At 51.2% G+C, this 14473-nt stretch overlaps 1 protein-coding gene across 5 annotated transcripts in view; it reads left to right on the top strand.

Annotated features, from left to right (window-relative positions):
• Positions 1-14473, top strand: part of USP19 (ubiquitin specific peptidase 19) — a 45589-nt gene that overhangs the window by 15218 nt on the left and 15898 nt on the right. For 3 of the 5 annotated variants that reach the window (XM_063122108.1, XM_063122107.1, XM_063122105.1), the window contains 13 exons: positions 181-314; positions 1046-1414; positions 1708-1960; positions 4019-4175; positions 4365-4436; positions 4849-4964; positions 5382-5596; positions 8355-8553; positions 8690-8823; positions 9834-9992; positions 10086-10196; positions 10566-10676; positions 12455-12556. In XM_063122108.1, coding sequence (XP_062978178.1) covers positions 181-314; positions 1046-1414; positions 1708-1960; positions 4019-4175; positions 4365-4436; positions 4849-4964; positions 5382-5596; positions 8355-8553; positions 8690-8823; positions 9834-9992; positions 10086-10196; positions 10566-10676; positions 12455-12556 — 2132 coding nt within the window. The remainder of the gene's footprint in view (positions 1-180; positions 315-1045; positions 1415-1707; positions 1961-4018; positions 4176-4364; positions 4437-4848; positions 4965-5381; positions 5597-8354; positions 8554-8689; positions 8824-9833; positions 9993-10085; positions 10197-10565; positions 10677-12454; positions 12557-14473) is intronic. The other 2 variants (XM_063122109.1, XM_063122106.1) reach the window with 1 other exon arrangement.

The following is a 14473-nucleotide window of genomic DNA, read 5'->3' as shown; positions in this document are numbered from 1 at the left end:
TTCCCAGTTCACTAGAGGTGCCTGAGACCATGCTGGGGCCTTGTGCTGCAGTGCATGTGCCCCCCCTTGCTTAGCAGTGGACCCCTCCACTGGTGCCCCGTTAGGGAGGGAAAGTGGGTGATACAGCTGTCAGACCGTCGTCCTCTGTGCTTTCTTCCTCTCCAACCCCCCTCCCCTCAGATGGCCGCCAGTGGAGCTGCCAGTTCTACGCAGACATCGAGAGTTCCTGCAGCAAAGTCCAGTACAAGAAGGGCAATGTCATGCAGCTGGTGCTGCAGAAGAAGATCCCTTTGCACGCTTGGCCTTCGCTCTCGGTAAGGTCCGCCTTGGTCCTCCCCCATCCCCGCGTGTGGCGCCTTCTTCCTGAGCTCAGCCTTTCCTTAGACCCAGAGCCCTGGCAGGGGTGGCTAGAATGGGAGCTGGGTTGTCTCCCTCTTTGCTCAGGCTTCCCAGATCTTCCCAGAAGGGTGCCGTATCGGCTACAATGACCCAGGGCAGCCAGTCTCAGCTCTCCACCCGTGGCTTCCAGAAGTCTGTTCCTTATAGGCAAATGTGCCACATCCATTAAGCTGAAGAGGGATTATTATTATTAATAATAGTTATTTATATAGCACCATGAACATTCATGGTGCTGTACAAAATAAAACATATGGCTTACATGCTAAAAAAACCCAGTAACAGTCAGGACAGGGAGGGGAAAAGCCAGCTGGGGTGGGAGAGCTTAAAATTAAAATATAGGCTGGTATCATCATGCTACAGTTGATAAGCTTTTGAAAAAAGAAACGTTTTCAAGTGAGATTTAAAAACTGAAATCGACATCGCGGTCCGCAGGTACACTGAAAGAGAATTCCAGGCATAGGGGGCAGCGAGCGGCAATGGGCGAAGACGTCGTATCCAGTGTTAGCCTAACTTAAGTCCCATTCATTTCATTAGGTCTACTCTAAGTAGGACTAACTTTAAATCTGATCCAGTGTCTGATGGTAGCTTGCTCCTCCCCCGTACACAATGTAGTAATTTTAAGCCAGGTTTATTGCCTTATTTCCAGAAGCGGTGCAAAGATAGCTCAAGGGAGCAGACCAAGAGGGCTGCATGTAAGGAGAACGGCAAGGAGAAGCCCCCTTCTGTGGGGGAAGTACCTGAGGAGCCTCAGCGTGATAGCGCCACGGAACCGTCCAGGGGCAAACGAGAACCCTCCAACCCAAAGCGAGCCCCTGAGACCTCAGGAGGGAAGAACCCAGCTAGCTTGGGGCTGCCAGCTGGCCCTTGTGCCAAAAGGGCAGTGTGTGTCAACGCCACTCCGTCTGCGGAGGAAGGGAGCGGCAGCGGCAGCGTAAGCACCACAGGGCTCTGTGAGAACGTCGGCAGCCAGAGGAATGACCGGGGAGCCCAGGGAGATGCTTCCGTGAATGTAAAGGTGAGGAGCAAGAGGCGAGGGAGTGTGGTGCTCTGCGGTCTCTTGGCCCAAGGCTGGGACCTTGCTGTTTATTTGCCCTTGAGCCCTGTGCCCAAAGGGATAGAAGGCCACATCCTTGTTCTCTGGCATGGCTGGGGATGAGGGGGCTATTCCTAGTGGCTGTAGGTCAGGTGATTTAGAGATGGGAGCATGGGACATGCAAGATGATGGTGGGCATGCCTCAGAGTTCAGCATTCTGCAGGAGCCATCTCAGCATCTTATTGTGCCTCTTGCTTTTCTCCTTACGTTGCCAGGCTGACAACCTGGAAAGAGAGTCGGTGCCCATGGAAATGCAGCTGCCTTCAGTTCCTGCAGAGACATTGTCCCGTCAGCATGTGCCCTGCCCAGAGAAGGAGATCCCACCGCCTGCCAGTTCCTTTGAGGCTCCACAGGGGCCAGAAGCTGTGTCTGCCTTCAGCGAAGGCCTCGCCTCCTTTCTTCCATCCAGCGACGCTGAGAAGAGAGGCTGGTCCAAGGACAGTGACGTTCTAGAGGCTGTGGCTAATGGTGAGGAAGGCGGGGGGGCACAGCACCTTGAGGGGAGGTGCAGGAGTTGCCCCTCACTGTGTTTAAGAGTTTGATTAATCCAGTCTACAGGATAGGAATAGACCCAAGTCTTTTTCATAGAATCATAGAATAGTAAAGTTGGAAAAGGCCTATAAGGCCATTGAGTCCAACCCCCTGCTCAATGCAGGAATCCGCCTTAAAGCATACCTGACTGATGGCTGTCCAGCTGCCTTTTGAAGGCCTCTAGTGTGGGAGAGCCCAAGACCTCCCTAGGTCATTGCTTTCTTTGTCATACCGCTCTTACAGTCAGGAAGTTTTTCCTGTTGTCCAGCCAGAATCTGGCTTGCTGTAACATGAGCCCATGATTCCATGTCCTGCACTCTGGGATAATCGAGAAGAGATCCTGGCCCTCCTCTGTGTGACAGCCTTTCAAGTATTTGAAGAGTGCTATCATGTCTCTCCTCAGTCTTCTGTTCTCAAGGCCAAACATGCCCAGTTCTTTCAGTCTCTCCTCATAGGGCTTTGTTTCCAGACCCCTAATCATCCTCATTGCCCTCCTCTGAGCCCCCTCAAGCTTGTCTGCATCCTTCTTGAAGCGTGGTGCCCAGAACTGGACACAATACTCAAGATGAGGCCTAACCAGGGCTGAATAGAGGGGAACCAGTACCTTGCATAATTTGGAAGCTATGCTGCTATTAATGCAGCCCAAAATAGCATTTGCTTTTTTTGCAGCCACATCTTACTGTTGGCTCATATTCAGCTTGTGATCTACAACGATTCCAAGATCCTTCTCGCTCGTAGTATTGCTGAGCCAAGTATCCCCCATCTTGTAACTGTGCATTTGGTTTCTTTTTCCTAAGTTTAGAACTTGGCATTTATCCCTATTAAATTTCATTCTGTTGTTTTCAGCCTAGCGCTCCAGCCTATCAAGATCACTTTGAATTTTGCTTCTGTCTTCCAGGGTATTAGCTATCCCACCCAATTTTGTGTCATCTGCAAATTTGATAAGCGTTCCCTGCACCTCCTCGTCCAAATCATTAATAAAAATGTTGAAGAGCACTGGGGCCGGGACTGAGCCCAGCCGTGTGTTTTGTGCAGACCACTAGAAGTACCGAAGTTGTAACTGGGTGGGGAATCCAACATCTTGAGAAACTCTGCTTTAGTTTTTAAAACGGATTGTTAGCCCTTCTAGGGGAAGTTCTGTAGCTCAGGGCTAGAGCACGTGCTTTGCATGCAAAAAGTCCCAGGTTCAATCCCAGGCTTCAAAATGTTTCAGCAACAGGAAAAAGACCATAGCTTGGAAAAACTCTTCCTGATGCTACTTGTCAAAGGACAGCTGGATGGAGCAGTGTTCTGATTTGATGGCGGCCCTGTTCCAATGACACTTCAGGCTCTGTGGTTAGTGAAACTGTGGTTCTCTGGGGTTAGCAGTAACCAAAGCCATGCTGTCATACACAACACTTTAAGCCATGGTCAGAGCCGCTAACCCTGCTGCTGACGTTCCGACTGTGATTAGGGAGTGAGCAGGGTTTAGCAAAACACACCGCACAAGACACCTTAAACTCTGCTGCTTAACCAGAAGCCTTAAACAGCAGGGTTTAAGGTGTTTTCTGACCCGGCCCATTGTGCCTAATAAATTCTCAGAAGCTGGAGTGGGGCTGAGACTGGGCCTGTGTAATAGTCTCCATTGTCAGGAGGTAGCAGGATCAGAGCTCTGCATAGCTCTTTGGATTTCCCTATGATTGGTGGAAGCAGAATAACTTGTGTAGATTTGATTAATTTGCATAATCTCTTCAGGTTGCAGAATTTTATCTTACCTTGGCATAGCATTTTATTGTTGCACATAGCTCTGGGGCATGCTGCAGCACATGGCCTGGATGATGCATTTCCTTCTCCTGTGGCCTGCACCCAGCTGTGAATTTAGGTCACCTCTTGATCTCTCTGGATCTTTGGTCACATTTTATGGCTTACTCTTGCTGGGGGTGTTGCAAAGAAGCCGCCTTCAAAGCACCTTTGCTACAACTGTCGTTATTTATTTCATTTGCTTTTCCCTCCCAGAACCAGAGCCCATTGTGAATCTGACGTTTGTGAAGAATGACTCCTATGAGAAAGGGAATGATTCTATGGTGGTGCACGTCTACGTGAAGGAGATTCACAAGGAGAATTCCAGGGTGCTCTTTCGGGAGCAGGACTTCACGCTAATGTTCCAGACAAGGTATAGCGACACCTGTCAGGACAGGCCAACTGCTCTTCCTTCTAGAACTGAACAGTGTCAGTTATCACTGTCTGCCAGGGATGGAAGCTGGCTGGAATGGACCCCGGGGAAGGGCTGGGTCCTGTGCCAGGGTTGGGTGTGCCGTGTGGATCTCCTAGCCCGTGTCTGAATTCTTGCCTCTCTTTGCAGTGATGTCAACTTTCTGCGACTGCATCCAGGCTGTGGCTCTCATACAGTATTCAGGTGGCAAGTAAAACTCAGGTATCAAACTTCCTTGAGTTCTTCTCATGTTGTCCATCGCTATGATGATTTTATTTTTGCTGGCACCGCATCATAAACTCAACACCTCCAACACCACCAACCTCTGCATTCTTTGGCACCTTTGTTCCAGCAGCCAGGCTAAAGCACATGGACTTGTGCAACCTGGGCAGGGCACATTTTCCCGACTCCACTTTTCTCCTGTGGCACAGGGGTGCAATCATATTGGTAGCATGAACTCTTATTTCTCAGAAATGTAATGTTGGGTCCCTGCTTTACCATCCCGAGTAATAGAACGAGTAGAGTATTCTGGAGGCTATATCTCCCATAATATGCAGCCATTACTTGCCCTGTTTGGTTATACACCTGCTGTTCTCTGACCTAATTGCCCCACCCCTGCTGGGTTGCCTTGCAGGAATCTCATAGAGCCAGACCTGTGCAAATATAACTTCACCCCTGCCCGCATCGACATCTGCTTGAAGAAACGGCACAGCCAGCGCTGGGGGGGCCTGGAGGCTCCTGCCGCACGAGGTCTGCACCTTGGCTTTTTAGAGTTCACCCTGCTGGGACTCCTTGGACATGGCAAGGAGGGTGGGTGGGCAGGTGGGTGGGATGGCTGGGCAGCAGTCAGGCTGAGTGTGCTGAGACTGGGAATACCTGGGGGAGGGGGGGAGAGGAAGAGAGTGGTCTGCCACTTGTGTTACTTGTTCAGCTCTAAGTTGGGGCTGAGGAAGAGGCTTGATATTTTGAAGTCTACTAGGACTGCAGTTGGTTGGTTTTTAGAGCTGGTTCTTCACCAGATCTCTTTGTACCTATGTTTAAGCATGGGAAGAGAGCGGTACCATTGCACAGCAGCAGTCCAGGCAGAAATGGTGGTGAACAGCATTCCCCTTGCCTTCAGTGTTCATGGTGCTGCTAACCGCAAGCCCACTTTTCCCCCTTATTAAGGTGCAGTGGGTGGTGCGAAGGTTGCCATGCCAACAGGCCCTACCCCCCTGGATAAAAGCCAACCTGGAAGTAACCAGCATCCTCTGTCCACCAAAGAGGAGGCACGAGCGGGTGAGAAGGAGAAGCCACGAGCAGAGGAGAGCGGCCTGGATGGCGTAGCTGCTCGGACAGTGTCTGAGCATGTGCCAGTGAAGCAGGAATCACTGGTGCCCTCGGTGAGAACTCACGCCTGTTGCTGGGGGGGGGGGGGTGTCCATTTCCCAGAACCCTGGGCTTTGGCATAGGCAGGCAGACAAGTGTTGAAGAGGGGGGGGAGGTGGAAGAAGGGAGGAACTACTTCAGTCCTTATGGCTCTCCCTCTTGCGTGAATCCTGGAAATGGCAAGTGAGGCCCCACACCTAGGTTGCTTGTGGGTGGGGAGGTGTTTCTGCTTCCAGGAGTGTCCTCTCCACTGATTGTTTCTCAACTTGGAGCCTTTGAAAGTGTGGATGGGTCCGCCTGTCGGCTGGCCTCATCCTTACCGTCAAAGCTTCCCCCTTCTCAAGCGGGGAGTTTGCCCCTAAAGCAAGGGGAGCTGGTCAAGAAGGGGCATTGCTAGCAAGCATCGCTTCCTGGCCAGCGCTCCGTCTGATTTGCCACTTTCCACGGAGTGGAGGCTTCCTCCGTCCAGAGCAGCAGGAAGCTCATCTCTCTTTCTCCCTTGCGAGCCTAGACTGGACAGCAACAGGGGAGGCAGGTGGATCGAAGGGAAATACCCAGACTGTGGGAGGTAGGGCCGGGCAGCCAGCAGCTACAGCCAAGGCTGTTGATGGCCTGACTGGGCTTGTGTGCATGTTCTCTCTGTGCTCCTCCCCCTCCCCTTCCGTCTGAGGTTTTTTAAGAACTTTTTTTTCTACTTCTACGTTCTGATGAAAATGTGTTCAGTGTTAGCTCATAGGAACTGCACTCAGTGTTGCCAGATTCTCATTCTTGCCAAGAGAAGTCTAGGCTCAGAATTGATGCAGGATATTACCACAAGAGTTGCTGGGCTGGGTCCATCTAGCTCGTCCTTTCCCCAGCCTGCTGCCCTCCAGCTGTGTAACTCCCATCATCCTTGGCTGCCTTAGGATGAGAGGAATTGTCAGTGCTGGCACAAACTCTCCTGACGACTGAGGCGGAAGAGCACACACTTGCCGCCACCGCCCAGCGTGGCGACCACCTTGTCCCCCCCGCCCCCATTGATCTGCATCCCTCCCTCCTCGCCCACTTCCTGTCTGTAGCCTCTGTCTCACTTCCTCACCCTGCCTACCCCATTGCCACCTCCACTCACTCTGCGAGTCCTCCCTATATTATTATTATTTATTTATATAGCACCATCAATGCACATGGTGCTGTACAGAGTAAAACAGTAAATAGCAAGGCCCTGCCGCATAGGCTGACATTCTATAGTGAGTAGTGGGCACGTGAGCTCTCCAGAGAGCTGCATCAGCCAGAAGAGCCACCACTGTGGCTGCTCTCAGAACTGGCCAGGTCCTTCCTCAGAGTCAGGCATTGTAGGTAAGAGGAGGGCTGTCCCTGGGGATCACTGGTCACGTGTCTTTCCGAGAAGCTGCCTTCCCACCACAGGTGCTCCCTCTGAGAGGATCCACAGAGCGGGCCACAGCTAGGAGGAGGCAGGAAGCGTGACAGTGGCAAAAGGTTGGCTGGGCTGGCACTTGTGGTGGCGGTAAATTGCCACTCCTCCCACTGCACTGCCTGAGGCAGGGGATTCACCCCGCCTCATGAGAGGACCGGCCCTGGGAGTTGCAGGCCAACACATCTGGAAGGCATCAGGTTGGGGAAGGCTGATCCAGCTCAAGGGTTGGATTCTGACAGTGGCCAGCTGGATGCTGCCATGGTCATTTCTAAGGCAGGACAAGGTGGTGGATAGCCACCCTGTATTTATCCCCAGCCCTAGGCCATTGGAGATATGTAGCTAATAAGACCCAGTCATCCATGGCTTCTAGAGCTTTTCTCTGCAGAAATGCCCCAAGCAATCAGTCCCAGAAAGCTTAAGTGATCCGGCCTTCTTAGATATCTCTTTTGCTGCATATAAAGCTAGAGAGCGTCCAGTATTTGAAGATCGGAATGACCCATGATTAGAGTCAGGGTCGGAGGACGCCGAGGGAACATAGGTTGAGGAGCCTCCGCCATCAGGTGGCTTCATCAATTGCTTTGGAGAATCCGTGGCTTCTAGAGCATTTTCCCTCAGAATCGTCATTACACGTTTAGCCCTCGGAAGGCTTAAGCGACAGGTCTTGATGATGTGAGCCTCTCCCAAACAAATCAGAGAGAATATCTGTCTGTTGGGGAAGCTTGCTGACACATCTTCAGAAAAAAGGCCTTAACAGCCATGCGAGCCTTCCCTGATGTGACCCCAGATCGCTGGAGGGTAAAATAGCAAAAAATACTCACAATAATAAATTAAGACTTAACAAAAACTGAAAACAAACTAAAAGAACTAAAAACCCCAGCACTCTAAAGCTTTCTCCTCACGAGAAAGAGAGAAGTTCCCAACGAGTCATCCTTTCTGCAAGGCGGTCGAAAGAGAACTGAGGAGAAGGCCGGGGACCCAGAGTCAGTTGATGGTGGGGGAGGGGTTCCCGCCAAAACCGTTTGCCTCAGCTATAGAAGTTTCCGAAACGAGCTCCGTGCAGGCACAGAGCCCGTATGTGTGGATGCACAGATGACCGCTCGAAGAACTACAGTTACAGATCCGCAACCTGCATTCATCCATGTACGGGCGAGATTGTCGCTCAGCGATCGAAACCATTTTCACAGTCTTGCAGTTGGTGTGTTTGTGGGTTATGAGCAAGGGCTGGGGTTGCAGGCAGGAGAGCAGTCAATATAGGGCAAAATGGGGTGATGAGAGTAGGAGCCGAGAGGACAGAGCGCTTGGCAACCCGTGGAAGCCCCGCTCCTTGACTGCCGGAAGCTTCTCCCCTTCCCTTCCAGCCCAAGCCAACATGCATGGTGCCCCCAATGACTCACAGCCCTGTCAGCAGCGAAAGTGTGGAGGAAGAGGAGGAAGAGGAGGACAAGGATGTGTGTCTGCCAGGCTTCACAGGGCTCGTGAACCTGGGCAACACCTGCTTCATGAACAGTGTTATCCAGTCTCTCTCCAACACCAGGGAGTTGCGGGACTACTTCCATGGTGAGCCGTGCCTTGGGCCAGGGAGGGTGGGGTGGGTGGGTGAGCTCTGTACTTGCTTGGGTCTTCACCGTCTTCTGTTTTCCAAGGCAGTGGCCACAAGGGCCCTCACCCTTTCCCGCTTTTGTGTGCCTCCTAGATCGCTCCTTCGAGTCCGAAATAAACTACAATAACCCACTGGGAACTGGGGGGCGCCTGGCTATTGGCTTTGCTGTGCTTTTGAGGGCACTCTGGAAAGGCACGCATCACGCCTTCCAGCCTTCCAAACTGAAGGTAAGACTCCCTGCTGAAGCCTATGCAGGTTGAGAGGGAGGGCAGCTTTTGAGCAGCGTGAGGCCATGTGTGCCACTACACACACACACACACACATGTTGTTTTGCTGCGCAAAGGCTGGGTCCCGTACTCTGTCAAACTCGAGAGCAGCCTTCTCCGACTTGATGCCTTCCAGGTGCCACCCAGATGTGTTGAACTGCAACTCCTATGCTGGCTTCCTGGATGCTGGATGTTGTAGGCCGACACATCCAAAGTTAGGGAAGGGCTGCTCCAGTGTGGCTGAAAAACAGAATTTAGGATTGGAGCAGGCTTGAGTCTTGGAGGCTGGGCATCGCCAGGGGGCAGGGAACAGATTTAGCCTCTATGGTGGTGGTTTCCGTGAGAGCTTCCCTTTATGAACAGTTGCCATAAATGTCTGGCGAAGTGCTTCTTTGGGGGGCAGTGTTGCCAGTGAAAGGAAAATATGCCCACTTCCCCTCACTGACAGGGCTCCCTCAGAAGCGGTGGCTGTGTGTGTGTGTGTGTGTGTGTGTGTGAGAGAGAGAGAGAGAGAGAGAGAATACAGAGCACCCTGAGATAACACAGATGCACAAACACACAAAGATCCACACTATCTACAAGCTCTCCCTCCAGGCACACCTGCTTGTTGTATTGATGGGCATTTTATTATTATTTTTTTAAAAAAAGAAGGGAATGAATGAGAACTCATGTAAACGTGTTTTGTGTCCTCTGTCTGGAAATCGATTTGGATTGCTCAACACCCACCTGCAGCAACCATTGGGTTTCCTGAGCCATCAAGGCCCTGGGATCTCCCCAGCCTTGATCTAGGCTCTGCGCACTCATTCTTACCTTCCTGTGCAGCCCCTAAGTTCCTCCCAAGTGCATTCACCTCTCTCTCTCTCTCTCCCGACATTTCTGCTCTCACCAGTCTTGGGGAGGGAAGGCGGGGTTTCCCCCTGGCAAATGCCAAGCAGATCACTGCCTGCTGTGACACCCAGCTCTTCCTGCAGGAGATTGTGGCCAGCAAGGCCAGCCAGTTCACGGGCTATGCTCAACACGATGCCCAGGAATTCATGGCTTTCCTGCTGGATGGGCTCCACGAGGACCTGAACCGCATCTATATGAAGCCCTACATAGAAACCGTGGACTCAGACGGGCGGCCAGACGAGGTGAGCCTTTTAGGGTTAAGAGGGCCTGATGGAAGCAGGGCCTGGGCCGGCAAGGCGGTTTGCTCATGCTTGCTTTTGCTCTTTCGCTGCTAGGTCGTTGCAGAAGAGGCCTGGCAGCGGCACAAATTGAGGAACGATTCCTTCATTGTGGACCTGTTCCAGGGCCAGTACAAATCCAAGCTGGTGTGCCCTGTGTGCTCAAAGGTAAGAGTGCCCAACCCTCTGGCTACTCCCCAGCTCTGAGCATCCAGAGGGGCCACGTGCCTGAATCCACGGACGCGTTTCCACTGCTCACTACGGGGGTCAGAAGGGAAGTGGGTTTTGCCCCGTGGAGTTAGTGTCGAGGCTCATTTTATTGCAGTTCTGCATTCCCTTGGCTTGTACCCGTCTGCTCCCCTGACATTGTGGTGAGCTGTCCAGGACTTTGGTTCCCCTTCCCTACTGACATTTTTGCCAGGCCACCTCCTTGCTCTGGTCAGTGTCCTCTAAGCTCAGAGCCCCTGTCTCTGTTTCTCTGGATTTCGTCAATGGTCCTGGCGAGTGCTGGCTGAATACCAGTTCCTTTGTTTGCAGGTGTCCATCACGTTCGATCCTTTCCTGTATTTGCCGGTCCCCCTACCCCAGAAGCAGAAAGTGCTGACAGTCTATTACTTTGCAAAGGAACCCCACAAGAAACCTGTCAAGGTAAGAGGAGCATCCTAGCTACGTGGCATGAATCCATTCTTCATCTTGTGCTGCGAACACCTTGGATCGGTCTCCGTGTTGTGAATAGCCTTGAGCGTCCGTTTCCTGGCTTTTTTCAGCCGGATGTGCCTGTGGAAATCGGTGGTCGAGGCCTATTTGTGTTTTAACTCAAATAGACCTCAATCGCATAGAAAGCATAGGATGGAGGGATGCTGCTGAATACCAGTTGTTAAGGAACACAAGCAGGACTCACGTCTGGCTCATGGGCTTCCCAGAGGCATCTGTTTGGCTGCTGTGAACTCAGTCTCTGATGTACCTTTGACAGTATGTAGAGAATAGTAAGGGTTTTCAAGGCACAGAGGAGATGGCAGACAGGCGGGTTTTTACATGTGATTTAGCTACTGGGGCTTGCTGGCTCCCGCTACTAAACTGGAAGTGAAAGTTTTGTGTACCAGATCTGTCCAGAAGACTGCTGTTGTCCTGTTATGAGCCCTTCAGTTGTTGCTGCTCCTAGTACAAAGTGCTTATTTAGTGCCACGTTCCCAGAGGTGTATACACAACCTAGAACTGGTGCCAGTTCCATTGGGATTTGTGAGTGGTCGGAAGAGATCATGGGTTACAGGAGACGATGGGGTGGAGTGGCACAGGGAGAGCCACTGGCTGGGGCGGGAGGGAGGGGGTGGCCCAGGAACCAGACCCTGGGGATGGGGGGGTGCAGAAAGAGAGCTATGCAGTGCTGCAAACTCCTTTCTGCCTCTGGTTCTGCTGCCTTCCTATGAGCTTTTCCCATGGGCTGATATCCCTTCATAAAAAAAGGCTCAGCACCCCTGAAGTTGTAACTGGTATGTCTAGGAGAGTCAGGTGACAAAATGAAATTTAATAGGGATTAATGCCAAGTTCTACACCTAGGAAAAAGAAACCAAAGGCACAGTTACAAGATGGGGGATAGTTGGCTCAGCAATACTACAAACGAGAAGGATCTTGGAATCATTATAGATCACAAGCTGAATATGAGCCAACAGTGTGATGTGGCTACAAAAAAAGCAAATGCTATTTTGGGCTGCATTAATAGAAGTATAGCTTCCAAATCACGAGAAGTACTGGTTCCCCTCTATTCAGCAATGGTTAGGCCTCATCTTGAGTATTATGTCCAGTTCTGGGCACCACACTTCAAGAAGGATGCAGACAAGCTCGAGGGGGTTCAGAGGAGGGCAGTGAGGATGATCAGGGGTCTGGAAACAAAGCCCTATGAGGAGAGACTGAAAGAAGGGGCATGTTTGGCCTTGAGAACAGAAGACTGAGGAGAGACATGATAGCACTCTTCAAATACTTGAAAGGCTGTCACACAGAGGAGGGCCAGGATCTCTTCTCGATCCTCCCAGAGTGCAGGACATTGATGAATGGGCTCATGTTAAAGGAATCCAGATTCCGGCTGGACATCAGGAAAAACTTCCTGACGGTTAGAGCAGTACAACAATGGAACCAGTTACCTAGGGAGGGTGTGGGCTCTCCCACACTAGAGGCCTTCAAGAGGCAGCTGGACAGCCATCTGTCAGGGATGCTTTAAGGTGGATTTCTGCAATGAGCAGGGGGTTGGACTCGATGGCCTCGTAGGCCCCTTCCAACTTTACTATTCTATGGAGGAGCAGGTGAAATAAGACTTGTGCTGTTCAGGAATGACTTTGCTGGAGAAGAAGATGTTAATGGGGGGATTGGGGAAATCGCTGGCATGGCTGTGCACTGATATTCCCACCCTAATATGTGCTTTCTTCCGACAGTTCCTGGTGAGCATCAGCAAGGAGAACTCTACTGCTATGGAGGTGCTAGACTCGGTGTCGCATAGCACACGGGTGAATCCTGAGAACCTGCGCCTGGCTGAGGTGATGAATGCCTTTATACGGGAATGGTGGCTGAGGGCTGTCCATCTAGTCTCTTGGGTCTGAAAACAGCAGGCATTGCTACCTAGGATCCTAGAATAGTGGAGTTGGAAGGGGCCTATAAGGCCATTGAGTCCAACCCCCTGCTCAGTGCAGGAATCCATCTTAAACCTGGTCTATATGTGTGCTCTTATAGTTGCAAGGGTGCTGGTAGGGCCTAGAGGAAGTGAGGTTTGTTTTCTTCTCGATGGATGGGGACATCCTGACCTTTGGGTAGCCCCCAGTTTAGTTTATTAAATGTATCTGTCCCTACACATAACCACAAGGAGTCCCACAGTGATTTGCAAAAAAGTGAATTCAAAAGGAACCTATATAACAGTTTATTCATTAAACCCATCCAAAAGTCTACCTAAATAGCCACCAAGAGCAGACCATTGTACTATCCAAATGCTCAGGAGAAGACAAACGTCTTCGCCTGGTGCCAAAAAGATGACAAAGGCAGCACCTGGCAAGGTTTGTTGGGAAGAGCGTTCCAGAATCGGGGGTGGGGGTGGGGGATCAGGGGCTACCACAGAAAAGACCTGTTCTCCCATCATTACCTTCCAAAGTTTTTCTTTTCTGTGCCCTTTATATAGTGCAAGTCTTAGTTGATCTCATCTGGCCATGGCAGCCCAGGCACACTAGAGAGCCATGAAGTATGCGTGAGATCTACGGACAGACAAAATTCCCCAAGGTTTTTGTGTAAAATTCAGCTCTGCTCCTTTCGTCCCTCCATTCACACTGTTGGCCACCTCATGGGGTTCCCTAACCTGCAGCCCCTAAAATTCCTCTCAAGTGCCGACACACAGAACTCCGCCAGTCACTAGGCTGTGTAATATATTCCACAAACACACACACGCACACTTCTCACTGGGACTCAAATGCAAATACATTTCTTATTTAACATCTCCCCCCCCCCCATACACACCCCAAAAAGGCCAAACTACAGAGACAATATTGCCCTGTTCAAGACTTAATTTCTACTAGGGCTCACCAGGGGTAAACCTTGGAGTCTGTTTATCAAGGCCACGCCCTGGAACATATGAAGAAAAATTGCCTCTGAGCATGTGGAGGCTGCATTTTTCTCACTCCTGGGACACTTGTAGCCTGGGGCACGTTTCCCACATGTTTACAGTGAAGGATCTGGATTTAAATGTATTCTTACGGCATTATACTGTCATGTGGTCCTGAGTTCCAGCACCTCCCCTTTCTTTGAAAATTCCCCCCCCCCCCGGCTCTTTCCCAAGTTTTCCGTTGTCCTCCCCACCTTTCCCCTGTTTAGGGCTAAGCCCAGGAACCTGCCCTTAAGATGAGGGCCTGACTCCAGTGAGTCCTTCCTTTTCCCTTCACAAAAAAGGGCGCGGTCCCAACTTCCACTACCTGTCCCTCCCTCCCTCCCTCCCCTTCCTCTTCCTAACACATTGCTGTGCCTGGTGAAGCTTCACTGTCACAAGCACAATCCTCTTCCTCGTTGCAAACTCATTGTCTGAGTGTGGGTCTTTATGTAGCCCAAACCGCGACATCCATGAACCAGCAGGCTTGTACAGAATTACAAAGAATCTTTGGGGCGGGGGGTGGGGGTGGGGGACTGAGGCTGTTCAGTGGGCATGGCATGCTGATGCGGGCGGAGGTGGTGGAATGGAACATCCTGGAAAAGGGCATAGCTGTCTGGCTGGATTCTGAACATGAGCGCTCCACGCTGCAACATTTTGTTGCAGATCCCACTTGATCAATATAAGTTTGCTTTGTTGGATCAGACGGGTGATTTCTTTAGCTTCTGTCTTGGGCAGTGTTCTGTGGGATGCAGATCAAGCCTTTATCCCCTGTTTAGCATCTGATACTTAGAAGTACATTGGGTTTGAACCTGGAGTTTTCCTTTAT

This window comes from Elgaria multicarinata, chromosome 3 (assembly GCF_023053635.1).
Source record: "Elgaria multicarinata webbii isolate HBS135686 ecotype San Diego chromosome 3, rElgMul1.1.pri, whole genome shotgun sequence".
Taxonomy (NCBI): Eukaryota; Metazoa; Chordata; class Lepidosauria; order Squamata; family Anguidae; genus Elgaria; species Elgaria multicarinata.
The sequence above is the reverse complement of the archived record's forward strand: the minus strand, read 5'-3'. Positions and strand labels throughout refer to the sequence as shown.